The 22,101-nt window shown below is 42.9% G+C and overlaps 1 protein-coding gene and 1 pseudogene across 4 annotated transcripts in view; one reads left to right on the top strand and one right to left on the bottom strand.

Moving 5' to 3' along the window:
* YPEL2 (yippee like 2) overlaps positions 1–22,101 on the top strand; it is a 104,523-nt gene that overhangs the window by 37,444 nt on the left and 44,978 nt on the right. For all 4 annotated transcript variants that reach the window (XM_047080947.1, XM_047080948.1, XM_047080946.1 and 1 more), the window contains exons 3-4: positions 17,129–17,172; positions 18,223–18,331. In XM_047080947.1, the coding sequence (XP_046936903.1) occupies positions 17,129–17,172; positions 18,223–18,331 (153 nt within the window). The remainder of the gene's footprint in view (positions 1–17,128; positions 17,173–18,222; positions 18,332–22,101) is intronic.
* Positions 11,971–13,004, bottom strand: LOC124513175 (glyceraldehyde-3-phosphate dehydrogenase-like; annotated as a pseudogene).

Genomic DNA, 22,101 nt, shown 5'->3' with positions numbered 1-22,101 from the left:
TCTTTAGCCAACCCATATCTTGAGTAACAGATGAGTTACTGCCAGATGAACTGGTTTTAATTTACCTTTTTGAAGAGATAGATGCACTTAAAATAAAAATGAGCAGGAAGTTTGCACAGTTAGCATTGCCAGTCTCACCGCTGTCGGGAGTGAACATGTGCTCCTGGACTTCCACAACTTCTCTCTTCTCTGTCACTTGCAACCAGAGCAAATCCCTGGAACCTGGTTATAGGGATTGTTATGTTATGTGGAGTTGATCTATCAGTCAGGAAATTTCCTCAAGAAGAGGTCCTCAACTAGGGCCTCCAAATACAACCCTGTAGGTAGGTGCCAGCATGACAGAACCCAAGAACTGGGCATCTATGTATAAGTTGGTCTTGAGTATCCAGAGACTATTTAAGAATGTGTACAGAAAGGTAGCAATTAAATGTTTGTCTTGGAATAAGCCTGGCCTCTGCATTCTCCCAGGAGCCCTCGCCTAGGGAAGATGATTAAAAATAGATCTGAGTAGCACTTCCTGCCTGGCAGATGGCTGATAGCAAATGCTAGGGCTTGCAGCTAGCTGACCTTTCCTTTCTGAAATCTGCTCTGTGTTTCCATGATGCTAATTGAGTCCCTCTCTAGACCTAAGCAAAGAGCTGGCTGCAAAAAAAACAAAAAAACAAAAAAACCCCAACAAGGTTTGCTGTCCTGGCTGGGCTCAGTTCATGGAGCAACTTGAAAGTGCTGGAATTCGCATGGAAACACCCACTCTGTGGTCCAACTGGCTGGTCCTTGTTTAAAAACTAACAAGTTCTGCTTTCAAATTTGCTGCCCAATGCTGTTAAGGATCCCACACCCTCTCCACCCCCATCAATAAGAAAAAATTAGTGGAAAGGGGAGTGGTAAGAATGTCCTATGTTAGATGTGTACACAATAGACAATGCTTACACTCACTTCAAAACAAAGTAGATGCCCAAAAGAGAGGCAGGGACTTCTTGAGATCTGGCTTTCAGGAGTGGTTCTATCCCACTCAGCTATCTTTCCTCACTTATAAAACACTTAGACAATGCCCTTAGGTGGTATCAAACTATGGAAGACACAAGATATGATTGCAAACATCTAGGGACCTCTGCTGGCTTCTCAAGGAGTTATTACCCTCTCCTAGGAAGGGGATGGGGATATATGTGCATGGGTTGTGCTGAGGCTGTGCTAAGTGCTCATGTTTCTTCAAATCTTACTTCCTCTCCAAGGAATGCCCCTGCTAAATCTCCCCCCCACCCCCCCGCAAATGATCTCATCTTCTTCAGTTCTTTTTTTTTTTTAATTTTTTTTTCAACGTTTATTTATTTTTGGGACAGAGAGAGACAGAGCATGAACGGGGGAGGGGCAGAGAGAGAGGGAGACACAGAGTCGGAAACAGGCTCCAGGCTCTGAGCCATCAGCCCAGAGCCCGACGCGGGGCTCGAACTCACGGACCGCGAGATCATGACCTGGCTGAAGTCGGACGCTTAACCGACTGCGCCACCCAGGCGCCCCTCATCTTCTTCAGTTCTATTCATGTTCTCAAAAACTCCTTTAATGTCCATAATGTGTCACAAGGATACACATTGTTTTATACATATTTTGTGTATTTTAGTCCTGTTTTCTAGTTAGCTAGATTATAAGCACCTTCAGGGCAGAGCTAGCTTGCTACATTCTTCTTTGTGCCCAGCCAGGTCTGGGGCACAGCTGCTCATTAAATATTTGTTGATTTATAATTATGGAGGCACAGTATTCCTCATTAGGATCATAATACAAGATTCTAAGCCATACCCTTACTATTGGACATTTAGATTTCCCCCCAGTTTTTATTTTATTTTATTTTATTTTTTAATGTTTTTATTTATTTTTGAGAGAGAGAGACACAGCACGAGCAGGGAAGAGGCAGAGAGCGAGAGAGATGCAGAATTTGAAGCAGGCTCCAAGCTCCAAGCTGTCAGCACAGAGCCCAGCGCAGGGCTCGAACTCACAGACTGTGAGATCATGACCTGAGCCAAAGTCAGATGCTTAACTGACTGAGCTAGCCAGGTGCCCCTAGATTTCCCCCCAGTTTTTAAATCACAGACTACATTCATGCGACACAAAACTGTTTTGCCCAGGAGATGATTTTCCAATGCCTGATATCTCACAATGTGTCTGGGGCTTTGGTTTTGGCCAGGGAAGAAGGTTGAGCACCAGAGTATGTGAAAAGGTTTTAAGTTTCTATGTCTTGAGGATGAGAGTCCTAAAATAGGAATTGTCAGATAAGATAGGCCAGCTGATGAACAGAAAAGACTTTTTATGCAGATAAACAGGAAGTTTAAAAACATGAGAGAAGAGGTCTAACTCTGAGTCAGAAATGCTCATTTAATGTGTGAGGCGTTTACTCTCTTGAGAAAGTGGATTCACACAATGTTCACCCTTGAAAGAGACCTTACTCAACCCCCTCATTTCACAGATGATGCAACTCCCAGTTCAGAGGATCAGGGATCTGCCCAAGGACATCATGCAGTTGGAGACAGATGATCTAGCCTTGCCTGACAGGGGCATGAGTGTGTAGGATGGTTGTTGTGACCCAGTGTCGTGTTCTGTTTCTAGAAGGAATACCTAGAATCACCAGTGCCCGGCATTAACACTTTGGCCAGCACCCTATCCTTATTTATATGCTCTTGTCTCTTTCGTAAGAGCCCTTTGGCTGTGATTTCTTCAAGCCCACCATGATTGTCTCTTCCTTTGTAACTATTTCTTATAACTCTACTCCTAAACCTAGTCTGTGTGTGTGTGTGTGTGTGTGTGTGTGTACATAGGGATTAAATGTAGATGCATGCTACTGTGCTCACTGGAGGAAAGCCTGACGTTGGACAGAGTTCCTGCCACAGTGGGAAGAACACGTTAGTCAGTCTACTTTATAGTGTATGCAGCCTGAAGTCCAATTGTTTAAAGCCTTGCGCTATGATTAGCATTTCCAGGAATGAAAAATGAGGTTTAGAAGATAGTGGAAAACTTGGTGAGGGTTAAAACCATACCACATACAGAAATTTGAAGGAACTGGTAGAAGGAAGGGTACTGCCATTTATAGAAAGCCTGTTCTGTGCCAGGCGTTTCACTGTCTGTGAGGTGGGTATTGTTCTGCCATTTGGCAGATGAGGAACTTGAGACCAGAGAGGTGAACATATCCAAGAGCACATGGTAAAGAAAGTGCCAGAACTGGGAATTGAATCTAGTTCATACAACTATATAATTCTTCCATTATACCAGGCTACTAAGCTGGGAGAAGTTCAGCCCATACAAAGAAACCTTGATGCAAGCAAGATTATAGCTTTAAAGATATCACTCCAAGTGTTATTTGGCACCAGAAGATATAAAGATGGAGCATTCTGGGAACTCTCAGGAGATAAGAGTTCAACTCATACGAGGAATTAGGGACAGGCAGAATGACTGGCAGTAGAATGGGCTTCCTGGGGAGGTAAAGAGTTCCCTATCCCTGGACGAGGTTTGATAGAAACGTGGGTGACAGCCATGCATCAGATGAGTGGCTGACCTTTGGAGATCCTTCATATCCCAATGGTCTATGAAATTAAAACTGGATACGGTCATGTGTATATTTTGTTTTGTTTTGAGATCTTTTGCTATACCAAAACTGCAATCCACTGCAGGAGATTCCTATAGAATGCTATTAGTTAAGTCTTTCTTTCTCTTTCTTTTTTTAGCTAACTCCCCAAGCATTTTTCTGGGTTCTCTGCTCTTTCCTTGTTGTGAAGTCCAGGTGCCAAAGAAAGGATTTTAATGGGCCTCTTTGCTTTTAATTATTTGTTCTCACAGCTTATGAAATGAGAATCATTCACTCAGTAGTGAGTGCGGAAGGCTGTTTTCATGTTGGGTTGCAAAGAACATTCCTTTGGTGGTCTTCAGTCAGCCTTAAGCATTGTAGGTTTACACATTTAATTTTACCTATGTACTGAAGAATGGCCAAGTTGTAGTGAAGCAGTTCATCTAGCACAACTCACAGGAAGCTAATTGGTAGACCAGAATTCTGATTTGTTAATTTACAGTGGAACAGATAATCCTGAAAGCTCAGACTATGTGTTATCTTCCTTGAAGGTAAACCCACTTGAGCGAGAGAATTAGATTTAGGCAGTTGCTAAGTAAATATGGAATCAGAGCAGAGGAAGTTGAATAGCCTAAGAGATTTTCATCAATTTTGACAACTTGATCCATCCTTCTTCATCAAAGAGACAGATTTTCCAGGTGAACACACTCTAGAAAAATCTTGGGACTTGGAATCAAAAGCTGTAGATTTATGTTCTGACCTTGACTTACAAGCTATGTGAAACTGGGAAAGTCACTTGAACAGCCCTGGGTTTCAGTTTCCTCTGCTATTTTACAGATTGAATTAGTTAATGTGTGTGAAAGTGCTTTGTGCATTCTGATGTCAGTATTAGTCTAATTCTGTTAGGCCCCTTTCTTTTAGTGAGTCACCTGGACAACACCCTTGTTATCCCATCTTCATTCTCCCTTAGACTTTGGAACCAGACTCCCTGGTCTCTGTCATCTATTTGTTGTTTGACCATGGACTTAATTTTCTCATCTGTAAAATGGGGACAACGATTGTACCTACTTCATCAGATCAGTAGCAGATTAAGTTACTTGGTTTATGTAAAACAATTTGAATCTTGCCTGGCATATGGTAAGCACTATATACATAGTAAGCACTGTATACAACTGTACTGTTATTATTTCACAATTTCCCATTGCATGAGCCTGCTTAATTTCTTCTATAAACTCTCCAATTTCACTACAGTGATTGCTTGTTAGAAAAGGTTTTTAGAGCACCCCCACCATAGTGTGTGGCTTCAGTTTCTGAAGCCTTTTCTGGTCTTTTTGCCTGGTTGGTTGCAGGGGAAGACTTACCTTGAGAGTCTGAGGTTTTACCCACTGACATCAGATATCTTTTGTAGTGTGAGGACATTTCATTTTCTGGTGTCTAGTTGGCTTTGGAAACAGAAGTGTAGATTGAAACATAAATCCAAAAATTGGTATTTGTCCTTCCTAGGTATATTAACTTGCATTATCATCATCTTCTTCTTTTTTAATGTTTATTTATTTTTGAGAGATGGAGACAGAGCATGAGCAGGGAAGGGGCAGAGAGAGACACACAGAATCCGAAGCAGGCTTCAGGCTCCGAGCTGTCAGCACAGAGCCCAACGCGGGGCTCAAACTGACAAACCACGAGATCATGACCTGAGCCAAAGTCGGATGCTCAACCGACTGAGCCACCCAGGCACCCCCAACTTGCATTATCTTCTTAATTTTAGCAGCTCATAGTGAATTATTTTCAGAGACCTGATGGTTTTGAGAGAAATTTAAGTTCCATTATTTCAGCCCCCTTAAAAGTTTTAGTTTTATATTTGAAGTGAACTGCAGAGTCCCCAGTACTAATGACTGCCTGCTATTACATTCTGATTCCACTACCTCTACTCTCTTAACTCAGAGGCCAGTCTTCCCAAACAGACCTAGTGAGGGTGACATGTCCAGCTTTCTTCTGTAGAGAATGGAGTTTGTCTGATTATGGGAATCCCCTGCTCTTTGTCTTTCTGAAGAACGCATGTTTTCTGTGACTTCTCTATGGAGAGCAAGGAGCCAATGCAGGATGTTGAGAGCTGGCGGCATCTGTTTTCCCACTGGCTGCATGTTTATATTGGCACCTACTGTCCTAACCCTTTGCCACAAACTAGGGAGTCTTATCTGCTCTTGGTTCAACAAAGAACAGCCCCACGACCCCAAACCACATCTGAGGCCCTTAGAACAACTTGGAGAGGTGTGGGAGAGGAGCTGTGGGGGTCTGTGGCTGTAGGGGGTTTGGTAGAGAGTCTGGGGAAGCACTGGTGAGACAGCCCAGCTCTTCCAGACTGGTCCAGCAAATCCCGTTTTACATCCAGAAGGCCCGTGGTGGTGTGAAAGGAAACAAACATTTATTAAATGCTGTTTCACGAGCTAGGCACTGTGCTTTACATACAGGCATTCATTTAATACAACATCCTTTTGGAATAGGGCGTTGTGTCTCTCCCTTTTGTAGATGGGGCCCTGAGGCTCAGAATGACTTGCTCAAGGTTACACAGCTTGCTCCCAAGCCTGCATCCTTTCCACTGAACATCAGGCAGACATGACACCATGAGGGAGCTGACTTTGCAGGCTCTTTATGCCATTCTGTTTCCATTCCATTTCTCTATTCTAGGTCCATCCCTAAAAGCAGTCTGTTTCATATAGGCCAACAGGAAGGTGAATGTAAATGGTCTGATGGTTAAATGACTTAGATCCCAGAATATCCCCTGTTAAGCAATAAAACATGGAGCCCAGACCGCCCAGCACCTTTTGTGTCTGCCATTCGTTGCTTGCATCATTTGCATCATGTATGCTCCCATGCCCTTGGAATTTTATGACTCCACACAGCAGATATTTCCTCCTTTAGAGCCAGTCCTTTCCCAACCCCTCCCTCCATCTGTTTAGGGAATGTGAGAGTGAACGGAGACCTACAAAACTGAGAGCCAGGGGAGGAGGCCTGTAGGAGGCCATGCTTCTGCCCCTAGTCAGCGCACATGACTTTCTACCCCATGTCAACGTTTCTAGACAGATATGTGAAAGCTTTTGGTAAACGATAAACACATATAAATGGCTTTGTTCTTTCCTCATCTTTCCTAGTGACCTGTGTCCTAGTGTTGAAATCATACAGAGTCAGGAAATTCTTCCCTTATAATTAACCCAAGTCTCTCTTATTTCCATCTGCGTCCATTTCCTTGTCTGTTTCTTTCAGAGAAAATGGAAGAAATCCCCTTTAATCTTCTTCCCTCTTAGCTAAACTCTCCTAATCTCTTTAAGTTGCACTTGGGTTCTAATTCTGGAAGTTTTCATCATTTTCATTATTCTTTATTATGTGCTTTCTCCATGTGCTTCCTCAAGAGTGAAATCCAAACAGGACCCAGTATTATTCGCCATGGGTTTCAGCTCTTTGGAATGGAGCCTATGGCTTACCCTGACCCTAAATGGTAAGCTCCACTGGGCTTGACGATGGATGGAAAAAGAATAAGAGAGGAGAAAAGACTGACCTGGCCTTCCCCAGCAGAGTGTCAGACCTGCTGAAGTGGGATGTTTAACCAACACCCCAAGGGCAGGGGGTTTGCTAACCCTCCTTTGTATCTCTACCTAATACTTCTGCTACCTTCTTGCTGAGATAGTATATAGTGTGGTATATAGTGCCTTCAGCAAATATGTGGAGACAGAGGGTAGATTTGTGGTTGTCAGGGTTGGGGCAGGGGACATGGAAGTTGACTGGTACAATATGAGATTTCTTTTTGGAGTGTGGAAATGTTCTGGAATTAGATAGTGGTGACGATTGTACAACCTTATGAATATATCAAGAGCCACTGAATCATATAAAAAGGATGACTTTTATGGTAATGTGAATTATATTTCAGTTAAAATGAACTCAACTTTATGTTTGTACTAATAAGTTCTTTTATAGCTATATAATAAAAAGAAATTGTAACAGCAACAACAAAATATATATAAAGCCTTGAAGTTTATGGAGAATTTTTCATACACAGTATCATTTATTTCTCATAGAAAGCTGGTGTAAGTGTGAATACGATTTTATTGTGCCCATTTTACAGATTAGGAAATCCGGTCTCAGAGTAGTCAATTGGCTTGCTCAAGTTAGTGGCCGTAGCTGGTACATGGCAAAGCCAGGGTTCAAACTCTAGCACTCTACTTCTTTGAAGCCCATGTAATTCGCACTGCCTGTGGATGGTAGGATGGAGAAGCAAGCGCTAAGTGCTTTAAAGAATTCACAGAACATGACTGGAAAGGATCATGGGGAGCTTCAGTCTTATCCCTCCATTTTTATGGAGACATTGAGTTGCAAAGAGTGGAACATTTGCCTTTTGTCATAATAGAGAAAGGGGGAGATCATAATTACCAAAGAAAAGGATTTTCTAAACCCAAGTAGATTAGAATTGGCCTTTTCATCTCTCTTTTCTAGGCTTCTGAACAGGCCAAAGAGGAAAGATAGAGAACTGAACTTCCTTTTACTCTGGACTTCATTTACCTTGTTTTACTTATTATCCTCAGAACCCTTATTAAATAGGCATTGTTTCCATCCACTGATGTAAAAGATGTGGAAGTTGAGAGAGGCTGAGTAATTCTCCCAAGGTCAAGTAGCTAATAAGTTGTAGTTGTAAAACCAAGATTTGATCCTGATTTTCTGATGCCAGGACTAGATCCTCTTACGAATGCACATTTGCTCCTCACTCCCAGATATTGCAGTTGGGTGGACATCTGTGTCCTTCATCTCCTGAGACAACACATGCTCAGTTGAAAACGGTTGGCCTTCCCAGTGAGAGAAGAGGGCCTATGTTGGAGAGGCTCTGCTTCATGCTAGGAGGACTTCATGCTTGAGTCTGCTCAAGCATGAGGACTTGCGCCTGTACCAAGGGGAAGGAACCCACATGTTTGCTCTTTTGCCATTCCTGCTCCCCCTCCAAAAGTATTCATTTTCAATGGTCCTCCTACTTTTGGAAGGAATTGCTGCCTTCCAGACTTTCAAAGGGGCCAGAAATCAGTGGTTATGGATACTAAACAGGAAACTCAAAGTGCTTTCCGTTCCTTTGAGCTGGCTGGAAGGGCTGGGCCTAGAACTATTACTTTCCTTTAAAGGACAGAAGAAAAGCGTTGTGTAATTTAAACACACACACACCCCACCACCACCACCACCACCACCACCACCACCAACAACAACAACAACAGAAAACCTTTCCTGGAGTCCTGAACACCAGCCTTGGTTGATATACAACATGGAAAAGAGCTGTCTTGTTGCCTAGCAGTAATGACAGCAAACAAATGTGTCTGACAGTCTGTTTGGGATCTCCTGGGCTGAAACTCTGTTTGCTTCATTCTAATTGCTTCCTTAACTTCCTTTCAGTCTCCCCACCTTTGGTACCACCCTCCCTCAAGGGAGTGCCAGGCTGTGCCTGGTTATGCCAGGCTGGGCTGGGCCCCACAGGATACAGTGACCCAGCCGGGGCTATTCTTGTCTCTGTCTATTTGCAAGATGCCTGTTGTTCTCAATGGCTGTTTTTCCCATCATAAATGTTGACTTGGCAGAGGCCCAGAGTGGAAGCCATGGTAGAAGAGCTTCCCAAGTCTTGCTCCAGGAAATTCAGCTGGTTCTGAGTACCAGGCTGAGGAAACAGGTTCACAGTTATTTAGGGAGTACCTGAGTAGATATTGCCTCCAAGACAGCTCATTGCAGAGTGTGGGCCTCTGCAAGCTGACTTTCGTAGAACAGGCCTGGAAGAACCAGAATGGCCCTGAGAGGCACCTCTGGGCCTGGCTGTCATTCTTTTCTATGCCCTGTGTCCTCTCCCACCCCTACTCTCTAGGAATTCTAAGCTATGGCAGGCTAGAGGAAATTACTCGTAGGTCCTGCCCTGAAGTAGACAGAAACCCCCGGAGCAGTGGTCTCCAAACTTTAAAAAAAGTTTTTTTTAATGTTTATTTTTGAGAGAGAGAGAGAGAGAGGGAGAGAGAGACAGAGACAGAGACAGAGACAGAGACAGGATGTAAGCAGGGGAGGGGCAGAAAGCAAGGAGACAGAATTCAAAGCAGGCTTCAGACTCCGAGCTGTCAGCATAGAGCCCGACGCAGGGGGCTCGAACCCACAAACAGTGAGATCATGACCTGACCCAAAGTCAGACGCTTAACCGACTGAGCCACCCAGGCACCCCCAAAACTTTAAAAATCACATACCACTATTAGTAAGATGTTTGAGTATATACTCCTAACATATGGATATTTAGCTTATAAGTGTATCATGTACTTCTACGTAATATATACATTAGAAACATATATTCAAAGACATGTTAAATAATTAATAAAATTTAAAAGGAAGAAAAAACAATTACAAATATGTTTTCAAATCTTATTTATTGAAGGTATGATTTAACATGCTCTTTTTTAAAAAAAATTACCGTTAATCACTTTCTGATACAGTTAATTCTAAGGTATGTCTTAATGAGAGTATATTTCAGTGCTTCAGTTAAACAATTTCCCTTGTCAAAAAGTCCCTTACAAAGAAAGGTAGATTCAAATGCAACATTAGCATGTCTGTGCTTATGAAAATCATGATTCCTGCAATCCAACCCATTTTATCCAATCACACAAAGGTTTTTGCTGAACTTCGTGCTTGCTCTTGCAAACTTGCAGAAAAGTATTTTTTAACAAGGCTTCAAACCCCTCTGAGACTCTTTGTTTGGAATACTTTTAAGTAGAGTATTAGGAAATTGTTTATAATTCCTAATTGTACAAATATAGAAACACAGTGTAGGGGCGCCTGGGTGGCTCAGTTGGTTAAGCGTCTGACTTCGGCTCAGGTCATGATCTCACAGTTCGTGGGTTTGAGCCCCGCGTCGGGCTCTGTGCTGACAGCTTGGAGCCTGGAGCCTGTTTCAGTTTCTGTGTCTCCCTCTTTCTCTCTGCCCCTCCCCTGTTCATGCTCTGTCTCTGTCTCAAAAATAAATAAACACTAAAAAAGAAACAGTGTACAATGGGAGATTTCAGAGATGACTTACTTTTATTGGCTTAAATTTTTTTTTTTTAATTTTGCAAAGTAAAGTTCACTCTTTGGTATACAGTCTTATGACTTTTGACAAATATATGGTCTTGTAACCCCCATAATGAAGATCACAATTCCATCTCCCATGTTACTCCTTATAGTGAAACTCTCCCTTTACCCATAACCTTTGGCGACCACTGATCTTAGTCTGATACATTTCAAATTCATCCATGTTGTTATGTATATCAACAGGTTGTCCCCTTTTATTACAGACTACTATTAAATGGGAGGTATCAGTTTATCCATTCACCAACTGAGAGACATTTAGGTTGTTTCCAGTTTGGGACAATTATGAATAAAGCTGCTCTGAAAAATTCTCCAGGTTTTTACATGAACATAGATTTTCAATCAACCTGGGTAAAAATGAAACCACAAAATTCTTGTCCACAGTGGCTATGCTGTTTTGCAATGGATAAAAGAATTCCAGTTGCTACACATTCTTTTTTTTTTTTTTTTGATGTTTATTTATTTTTGAAGGAGAGAGAGACAGAGCGTGAGCAGGTGAGAGGCAGAAAGAGAGGGAAACACAGAATCTGAAGCAGGTTCCAGGCTCTGAGCTGTCAGCACAGACACGGGGCTTGAACCCACCCACAAAAGTAAGATCATGACCTGAGCTGAAGTCAGCCTCTTAACCAACTGGGCCACCCAGGCGCCCCTACACATTTTTGACAGCACTTGTTTTTGTCAGCTTAAAAAGTTTTAACCATTCTAATAGGTGTGTAATGATTTCTCATTGTATTTTTAATTTGCACTTTCCCCAATGACTAATGATGCTGAGCATCTTTTCATGTGACTGTTTACCATCTGTTTATTTTGGGGGAATTCTGCTCAGATCTTTTGCTCATTTTATATTTTATTTAAAAAATTAAAAAAAATTTTTTAAATGTTTATTTTTGGGAGACAGAGTGGGGGAGGGGCAGAAACAGATGGAGACACAGAATCTGAAGCAGCCTCTAAGCTCTGAGCTGTCAACACAGAGCCTGACGTGGGGCTTGAACCCACGAAGCGTGGGATCATAACCTGGGCCGAAGTCGGACGCTCAACCAACTGAGCCACCCATGTGCCCCTTATTTAAAATTTTTAAAACATTTAATATTTTTGACTGGGTACAGTATACTTTATTGATGATACACGATAAAGTAGGGCTCTCCAAGTCCCTCCCCTTTTTCAGAGGGTCTGGGATGGAAACTGGAAGTCAGGAGATTCTCAAGTGTGTTGGGGGATGAGCTGGGGCAAGGACTCCTCAGCAGCTGAGGGCCTCTCTCTACTTCTTCCTCTTGCTGGGGCTGGTGGTCCAGTGGGCTCTTACTCCTTGGAGGCCTTGTGGACCATAAGGCTCACCATCTGGTGGCTATAGCCAAATTCATTGTCATACCAGGAAATGAGATTGACACAGTGGTCATTAAGGGAAATGCCAGCCCCAGCATCAAAGATGGAAGGGTGGGTGTCACTGTTAAAGTTTCAGGAGACAGCCTGTTCCTCACTGTAACCCAGAATACCCTTGAGGGAGCCCTCTGATGCCTGCTTTACCACCTTCTTGATGTCATCATATTTGGCAGCTTTCTCCAGGCAGCAGGTCAGATCCATTATTGACATGTTGTAAGTGGGGATAGGAAGTCCATGCCAGTGAGCTTCTCGTTTAGCATAAGGATGACCTTGCCTACAGCCTTGGCAGTACCACTGGAAGCAAAGATGATGTTCTGGGCAACCTTTTGGCCATCATGCCACTGCTTCCCAGAGGGGCTATCCATAGTTTTCTGGTTGGAAGTGATGGCATGGACTGGTCATGAGTCCCTCCACAATGCCAAAGTTGTCATGGATGACCTTGGCCAGAAGGGCCAAGCCTTTGGTGGTGCAGGGGGCATTGCTGACAAGGTTGAGGGAGTTGTCATACTTCTCATGGTTCATATCCACCAGACATGGGGCATTAGCAGAAGGGGCAGAGATGATGACCCTCTTGGCCCCAGCCTTCTTCATGGTGGTGAAGACCCCCCAGTGGACTCCACAACATACTCAGCATCAGCATCACCATATTTGATACTGGCTGGGTCTTGCTCCTGGAAGATGGAGATGGGCTTTCCATTCATGACAAGTTTCCTATTCTCAGCTTTGACTGTGCCAGGGAATTTGCCATGGGTGGAATCATACTAGAACATGTAGACCATGTAGTCAAGATCAATGAAAGGGGCATTGATGGTGACAGTATCCACTTTGCCAGAGGTAAAAGCAGCCCTGGTGACCAGGCACCCAATATGGCCAAATCTATGTATTCCAGCCTTTACCATCCTGTCTCGAATGTTGCTGGCACTGTACCAGAAGATACCAATGTCTGTCGAATGGGGAGAAGCAGAGAGTTTCTTTTGCTCATTAAAAAAAAAAAAAAAAACATTCATTTTTGAGAGACAGAGAGAGAGAGAGAGAAACAGAGCATGAGCAGGGGAGGGGCAGAGAGTGAGGGAGACACAGGATCTGAAGCAAGCTCTAGTCTCTGAGCTGTCAGCACAGAGCCCGACAAAGAGCTTGAACTCACTAACTGTGAGATCATGACCTGAGTCCAAGTTGGACACTTAACCAAGTGAGCCAGCCATGTCTCTTTTGCTCATTTTAAAAATTGGGTTTTTTCTTTCTTATTGTTGAGTTTTAAGAGTTCTTTATATATTTCAGATACAAACGCTTTGTCATATATGTGATTTCCGGATATTTTCTCCCAGTCTATGGCTTAACTTTTCCTCTTTAACTATTTTTCAGAGTAAAAGTTTAAAAATTTTGATGAAGTTCGTTTAGCAGTCTTTTTCTTTTATAAATTGTTTCTGGGGTAGCATCTTTTCTAACACAAAGATTTCCACCTGCATTTTCTTCTCAATATCATTCGTTTTGAATCAATTTTTGTATAGTCATATCAATTCTCAACTACAAAGAGCATATTAAATGAAAACATTGCCAAATACCAGTTCTCTCCATAGCACAAATTCCCTTTGAAAACAAGTTACATTCCCATTCCCTGTTAAAATGTCACCTTTACTTTGAAGGGGCAGATTTAGAGAATTTATTCTTTGGAAAATATTGCAGAGTACCGTACTACTGGCAGCTACTTTTTACTGCAAAGCCCAGCTTGGAATGCTCATCTTTTTGCAAAAGAAAAACGCATAACTTATCTTTACATTTTTAAGTACTTTGATATAAGCGTGAACCTCTTTGTGGTGCTCTATCCTATTACAAAAAAAACTGCAAGGATCCTACTGTTCAAATATCCTGTTTTTACAAGCTAAGTCTCACTATTGTCATCCTATTGCACAGAAACAACAGTATTCACAATATGCTAAAAGCACAGGCTGAAGGGTACCATTGTCAGTGCCACACACACATTCAGTGAGAGCCCCACACCTCCTTGTAGATTTCTGTACACAGATGGCACATACTAGCCCAGGGAAGATCCCAGTGGCAATCTCTATGGCTGTTTGTTGAAACTCTGGTTTTGTTTGTTTGTTTGTTTTTAGAGATAAAAATAGTTTAAAAATTTAGTGTTTTTTCCTTACCCTGATTGTCTTGTATATGTTCTGGGAATACTACTACCCTGGAAAGTCTTACAATGCTGCCTCTCTCCCTGCATTCCTGCCTATGCCTAGACATAGTAGATAATCTATATTTCTTTGATAAACAAATTTGATAAATTTGATAAACAGATTTCTTTGATAAACAAATCCATCTGTCTGGTTACAGATGGTGGAGCTGTGTTGCTTTGTGTTGTCATTTTCCTGTCTGCTTTCTTCTAGCATTTGTTTTCCCATAGCCCCATTTTTCTAAGCACTGAACTTGAAGTTTGTAACAAATGTTTCTTAGAGGATGATTCTCCTAATTATCCATAACTTAGAACCATGGAATCATAAGAAGTATAATTTTGGAGCTGGGAGGGGACTTGGAGGTGGACTAGTCTAAATCCTTTATCAAAAACCAAATATAAAGGAATTTTATAAATCCATAGAATGGAATAACTCAGCAATAAAAAGGGAAGCATCTTTTGATAAAATGCAACAACATGGATGAATCTTAAAAGAATTACGCTGCATGAGAGAAGCCAGACCAAAAAACCCTACATAGGGTGTGATTTTCATTTATAAGAAAACAGAAAATACAAACTGTAGTGACAGCAGCAGCTGCCTGTGGATGAGTGGGGAAAGGGACAAGGAGGGGAGGAAAAGGCTATCTACGATGAAGACGGACAAGAGGAAACTTTTGGGTCCATAATCTTGATTGTGGTGATGTTTTCACAGGTACCTGCGGATAGTACACATTTAATATGTACAGTTTAGGGGTGCCTGGGTGGCTCAGTAGGTTGAGTCCTATTTTGACTCAGATCATGATCTCATGATTCATGAGTTCGAGCTCCACATTGGGCTCTGTGCTGTCAGCCGAGAGAGAGCCTGGAGCCTGCTTCAGATTCTGTGTCTCCCTCTCTCTCTCTCCTTCCCTTGCTCATGCTCTGTCTCTCTCTCTGAAAAATAAATAAATATTTAAAAAAAATATGCACACTTTATTATGTCAGTTGTACATCAATAAAACTGTTTAGAGAAAAAAAGGCAAATAGAGGCAATTTAGCTGTGGGATAAATAATAAAACCTACAGTATGTCAGATCATGTGCTGTGTGGTAGGGGTTCAGAGAGACAGTGAAGACATGGCCTGTACCTTCAGGCAGCTCACGATCTAGTGAAGGAGTTAGAAAATAAGCGGATAAATTAGATCCAGTATGTGAAGGACTAAGAAAGAGGAACAGACAAGGAACAAGAGGTGTCCAGTACATGGGTCCCAACACGTGCCTCTTCTGGGGGGAGGGGTCGGGGAAAGCCTTACGAAAGAGAGGAAGCTGAGCCCAGGCCTAGCATAGGTCAGGTGGAAGAGCCTCCCCATCTGAAGGAATATCGTGGGCAAAGTTGTTGAAACGCAAAATTCCAGGAATTGCACGTGGTTCGGCCTGACTAGAGCAAAGGACACTCCAGCAAGAGAAGAGACCGCAGAGGTTGGTGGGGCCAGATTGTGAGGCTTTTGCTACCCTGGCAGTGCTTGGGTGCCTAGTGCTCCAAGGCTGAACTAACAGGTTGTGCAAATCCATAATCTGTGTCACAGGGACATGTCTCTTCCAAACACGTGGCACAGACCTCCAGATTTTGAGGCTGGGACACTCATATTCATGCTCAGTTCCAGTCTGGAGCTCTTATGTTCCTCAGGAATGTTCCAAAACCCAAAGGAAAGAAAGCTGGTTTGGGTCTGAGCAGCAGCTGGGGAACATCTGCATGCTGCTTGGAGCTCCACCTGAGAGCAAAGGCTTCTGGTACATTTTTCTGTTGGGCAACCAGCAATCTAGCTGCCCCAAAGGCAGTTTTTCCACAAGTCAAAAATTTTGTCTTTCTTTCTGGCTGGCAGCACTGATCCCTGTAGTCCTGCATTTCTGACAATGGCTGTCTGGTGTGCAGTGATCTGTGTCCTGTCTGGTTCTCTCCTACCCTCTGGTCATCTATTAACCAGCCACCACCGGATTTCTCCAGCCACTGAGCAGTAGAGGTCATGAGAGAGTCCCTTATTTGTTTGTTTTTAGAGTGGTTTTCAGAGAAGACTGGGATGTTTGATGCAGAGTACGATTGTCAGACCGCATTAAAAATGCAGGCAGCAATGCAGAACACGGATGGCTCATGTCAGCCAGACATTTCAATGTAACCAGAGGAGGAAAACACAGATAGGGCCTGTGTTAATGGAAGTAGATGCCAAACTGTGTGGCAAGTTCTGGCTCATGTTTCTCCTATTGCCTGCTACCCCTTCAGTTGGAAGAAAGAAGCTCGTATTTAAGCTAGAATTTAAAATGGGATTGCTGCTTGATGAGCATTCCTGTGATCTAGAGATCAAATTGCTTACACCTCAAAAGGAATTTAGGAGGATTGTAACTGTCATAGCAGTTAGAATCTCCCAGAAGTGAGGAGTGAAGGTTTAGTGGTTTATTCTTTCTTGCCTTGGGGATTCTTTGCTGTCTTCTGCAGGGTTAGACCAAGAGGGCAAGCAAGAGTGCACACACTGATTTCCCTAGCCAACTCAGAGGAAAGCTGTGGCCAGCACAGATGCCTGAAACCAAGATCCAGGAAAGGCCAATGTGGATTATCTCGGGGGTATTAATAAAACAGATGGTGTCAGGAGGGAAGAAGTTTTCAATTCTATTGTGGAGTTTGGTTTTTGTATCTCCTCACCTGGGCTAGTGAAAACAGTCCAAGCGTGGGCTGGCCCAAACTCTTAGATCTGTTTATTCTGCCCTCATGTCCTCCCCCATGCTGTCTGCCAGCTGGACTATTAAATGGCTCAGTGCTCTTTTTTTGCTGTGTCAATCCTGGAAGGTCATGATTGTTGTGATTTGGGGCTGGTTTCCCAAATGGGTGGGTGAAATGGATATCTAACTATCGATTTGTTTTCTTGCATTTCAGTCGTTCCAAGGAAGTCAAGGACGAGCATACCTCTTTAACTCAGTGTAAGTGTCTCTGAATGGTACATCCGTTGTTTGGTGCAAATTTTGCAGGGTGGGGGAAAAGCAGCCCTCAGTGTTAATTCAACACTAGGCCCTGCCTTCTCTGCCACAATAAAAGCCCTGTGGAACATTATTCTCTACAATTAGAAGCCAGTTATCTTTGTGGATATATATATATATATATATATATATATATATATATATATATACATTGCAGCATCTTTGGCTAAAAAGTATACATTTACTACCCATAGTAAGCACATAAGAGGATCGGAGGGCTATATAGTCTCACAGAGAAGAAGTTGAAGTGATTCTGAGAGCCTCATCATGGAGGCTTCATAACCAGGTCTAACCATGGTCATAACCGGGTCATAACCATGAGTCATTGGAGAAGAGGGGAGGTCAAACAACAGACCCCGACGTCTGCTGCAGGAGCTCAGGCTAGAGGAAAGGCCCGGTTAGTGAAGAGTCTCCTTGACTGCAGCCTGTAGGGCCTTCCATCATTGCTGGGCACATCATTCATAGCCTCTTACTTGGGAAAGGAGGGTGAAGCTCACACAAGCCTGATAAACTGTGAGAATGGAAATCTAGCATGTTCAGCTTGAGATAATATGGGGCTCATTCATCCTTGTAATTGGGACAGCATGGTGCTGATGTCATGTTGCCATGTTTGGCTGCATTCAGTCCTCAGTAAGCTCTGAGCTGAGGACTCAGCTCATGGTCTTCACAGTGTGGCCGTCTGTTTGTCCCCTTGGGTTAGAAGCATTAGTTAGAAACATTCCAAGCAAAGTCTCAACCATGAAGACTATTTTTCATAGACTCACTGAATCAGAACTTGCAGATCTCAAAATCATTTCAATGGTGATGTTTCCACGTGGTTACCTTTTCAGGGTTGTTACCACTCTCAGTCTTAAATGATGCCCTTCTTGGTGTTGGCTTCTCTTGAGGCATCTGTGCTCAGTTGTTTTTTTTCTTTTTTTGCTGCAAGCTCAGCTTGAATGACTGATGATGAATGTGTGACTAACTACCCGTTCTCTCTGTCCCTTGGCACAGAGTTAATGTGGGCTGCGGGCCTGCAGAAGAGCGAGTGTTGCTAACAGGATTGCATGCAGTTGCAGACATTTACTGTGAAAACTGCAAAACCACTCTGGGCTGGAAATATGTAAGTACTGAGGAGTCTGGTTGGCAGTGAGAGGGAGGAAGGGAGAGCCTCATGCTAAAAGATTTCTTTCTTCCACTGTCTTCCTACGGCCTTGCGGGATTATCTTAGTCCAGGACAGGAAACTGGGCCCAAAGAGCAACTCCTGGCACACTCTTGTCTACCACACTCTTCTTCCCTTTTCTCTGATAGTCCCCTTCTACTCATTCCTTCACACCTGCCCCTGAGACAAACACACACACGTGCGCGCGCGCGCGCACACACACACACACACACACACCTGCTTTTCAATTTAATTAATAATAATAATAATAATAATAATAGCAGCATATACCATTTCCTGACAGTTTACTGTGTTCCAGACATACATTATTCTATTTATATTCACAGCATCCTTAGAAAGTAGTTCATATTTTAATCCCTATTTTATGGATGAGGAAACTGAGGCTTAGAGAGGTTAATGGTATATCTAATGTTACCTAGCCGTTACGTGGCCAAACCAGGATATAGGTGTCCAGGAGTCTGACTGTGGAGCCCATGCTCTTTGCTCCAGTAAATGTTCTCAGAACATGTTACCCAGGCCCTAGGCTCTATGCTAGGTATCCTCAAACATGTTAATTAATGTCCACTGTCAAATATAGTCATGGATGGACTTTTCCTACTAGACGTTCATTCCTTTGCTGTTTAACTCAACAAGTATTTTTTTAAATATGTATTTTTGAGAGAGAGAGAGTGCAAGTCGGGGAGGGACAGAGTTGGAGTGGGGGGTGCAGACAGAAGATCTGAAGCAGGCTCCCTGCTGACAGGAGTGTACCCAATATGGGACTTGAACTCATGAACCATGAACTCATGATCTGAGCCAAAGTGGTGGGGCTTGAACTAATGAACCATGAGATCATGACCTGAGCTGAAATCAGATGATGCTCAACTGACTGAGCCACCCAGGTGCCCCTCAACAAATATTTTTAACGTCTTGTTGGTACTTAGGATGAGCACTTCACCGGGGTGAGAGGAGGTATAGATGTTCAATGAAAATAAACTTGTGCTATTGCTATTTTTGGCAGATGTTTTTATTATTGGCAAATATGTTCATGTGCTTTTTTCTGTCCTATCATTGTGGGAATATTGAGAAATGAGTCTTCCTGTCTTTGGGAGGACAATTTATTCCATGTAAAATGCCATAAATTCCCTGTACTGTCAATTGCACAGGGTCAGTGTGAAGCTGGCTCATATGACCTGCAGTTAGTTAGACAATAGTTAGCTTTGGAAGAGCCTGGAGGAGTGGTCAGAAGTTCCCGCAGAGTGCAGTTGTAGGTTGCAGGACTTTGGGGAAGGCTGTGCATTAGGGGGAGCCGGGAATACAGGGAAAGCCTCCTTGCCTTCTCCGGTGAATCTAAAACTGCTCTAAAAATATGAAGTCTATTTACTTTAAAAAAAATTTTTTTTAAGTTTATTTTGAGAGAGAGAGCATGAGCAGGGGAGAGGCGGGGTGGGGGTGGGGGGGAAGAATCCTAAGCAGGCTCCACACTGTCAGTACAGAGCCTGACTCAGGGCTCGATCTCACCAATTGTGAGATCATGACCTGAGCCAAAATGAAGAGTCAGACACTTAACTGACTCAGCCACCCAGGCACCCCTAGATTCCATCTTTCACATCTCCCTTGAAATGTTCAGAATTAGAAAGAAAGATCCTAGATGGTATGTTTCATGATGGCAAGATGGTCACAGATCCCTACAGTTGCCTTGATTTGCTCCTTGTGGGAAAAACTGGTCCTGGCTATTCTGTTACCCTGCATGGCCACTGGCCCTCTCTGGGTGATCTAGGAGCCACAGTTCTGGTTTTTGAGGATCTAGAAATTTTCTGCCCTTCTGTTTTCCCAACCTTTTTTGTCATCTTATTCCATTAAAGATGTGCAGGATTATAGACGGAAGATAAATCTGAGTTAGTTGGTTTTGCTCTTTACTTCGCATAAAATGATTCACTCCTTTGACAAAGGTTTATTAAAAGCCTTTGTGTTGGATACAAAAGTAAATGAGATCTCATCCTTACCCTCAGGGGTGTTTACAGTCATCATATGAGAGAGGAAAGCTACAGGTAGACATAAAACAGCTTGACAAGTATCGTGATATCACAGGACGATATAGAGAAGCATTCATCTCCCCAAATATTTATTGATTACCTCTCATGTCCCAGGCTGGTGCTCCAAGCTTTCATTCCATTATTTCTTCTCACCCTCACAGTAATCCTGTGAAGTACTTTCACTTATCCCAGTCTTATAAATGGAAAGTTCTCAGTCATAAACAAAAGTGGTTAAGTGATGCTTCTGGTGCCAGGAAACAGAAATGGGGTTAGGTCTGGGGGTTTCTGTAGACTTCAGATCTAGTACTCTGTCCCCTGGAATCCAGTTATGACATTTTGCAAGTGCCCTGTGGCTTGGGGGCTATTAAATGTTTTTTTCTTTTGGCTTTTTTGTTGTTGTTCAATAGAGATATAGTCTTACTTTCCTAGTTTTCTTTCTACCTCCTGCCTGCCCTGAACATGCTACCATGGAACAATAGGTCGTATTCTCGAACCACATTCCTCTATTGTGTACACATCACACAGCGCGCGCGCGCACACACACACACACACACACACACACACACACGGAGTCAAGGAATAATGAAGTGTCAGGGAAATTACTGCTGAGCCCACAGCTCTTGCATGTGTGTGATGTGTTTGCACTTTCTCTCTCAGGGCCTCTCCCTCTCCACTTTGTGGAATGATTCCTCTCTCAGCAAGAGACTCAAGTCTGAGCTCTCATTCTGGGACCCAAATCCCTGGAGCTCTAGGACAGAAGATATAGTTCATACACATGCTGCTCAGAACCTATGGACAGTAGGGTTTAGCTACTTACTAATTTGGAATACTCAGAACAGCAGCTGATATCCACTGTTTCTGCACACCAAACTTAGCCATAATGACCGTGATGACCAGTGTTTTTCTGATAATACATTGAGATATTTTTATTCATCTATGCCTGTCAATAAAATATCTCTTTGATCCTATACCTATGCAGGGCTTTTTTTTTCTTCCTATGGGGCTTACTAGCCTGGGAGCCCACCCACAGTGCCGTAAATTTAGGATGGTAATTGGCCAGGTGGTTTATATTGAGTTTTTCCTCCGGAAGCCTGGCAGCTGGGGTGGGGGTGGGGTGGGGTGGGAGTGGGGGCTTGAGGGCTGCTGGGTTCTTCAACCTGGAGTTCACATAGCTCCTTTCTCCCTAGAGAAAGGCAGTGAAAGAAAAACAGACTTAACACACATGACACAGAAACAGAAAGATAAATAAAAAAGAGACCTATTTGACTTCACCATACTTTGGTCTCTCCCTGAGTGTCTTTTCTCTAAGTGTAACAAAGTACAATTGAAAATTATAACACATAAACTTCATAGATACATCATCCTTAGAGCAGATTTCCGATTAGCATCTGAAACCAAGTTCCCCTCAGATTTTACACACACACACACACACACACACACACACTCCATAGTTACTTACTGAAGACCTATTATATGGCAAGCAGTCTTCTAAACACAAGGGACACAGCATTGAACAAAATAAATGAAAATATCTGCCTTCCATGTAATTTATGTTGTAGTAATGGGAGATAATATGTAAAATAGACCTGGAGGTTATATTGTATATTTGAGAATGATAAGTGCTATAGAGAAAAATGAAACAGGAAGAGAGGGGGAAGAGAGAGTTCTGGGGTGGAAGTTGTGCTTTTAAAGTA

This window comes from Lynx rufus, unplaced genomic scaffold, assembly GCF_022079265.1.
Source record: "Lynx rufus isolate CCGP_SWC_20201006 ecotype Redwood Valley unplaced genomic scaffold, mLynRuf1.p SCAF_18, whole genome shotgun sequence".
NCBI lineage: Eukaryota > Metazoa > Chordata > Mammalia > Carnivora > Felidae > Lynx > Lynx rufus.
The sequence above is the reverse complement of the archived record's forward strand: the minus strand, read 5'-3'. Positions and strand labels throughout refer to the sequence as shown.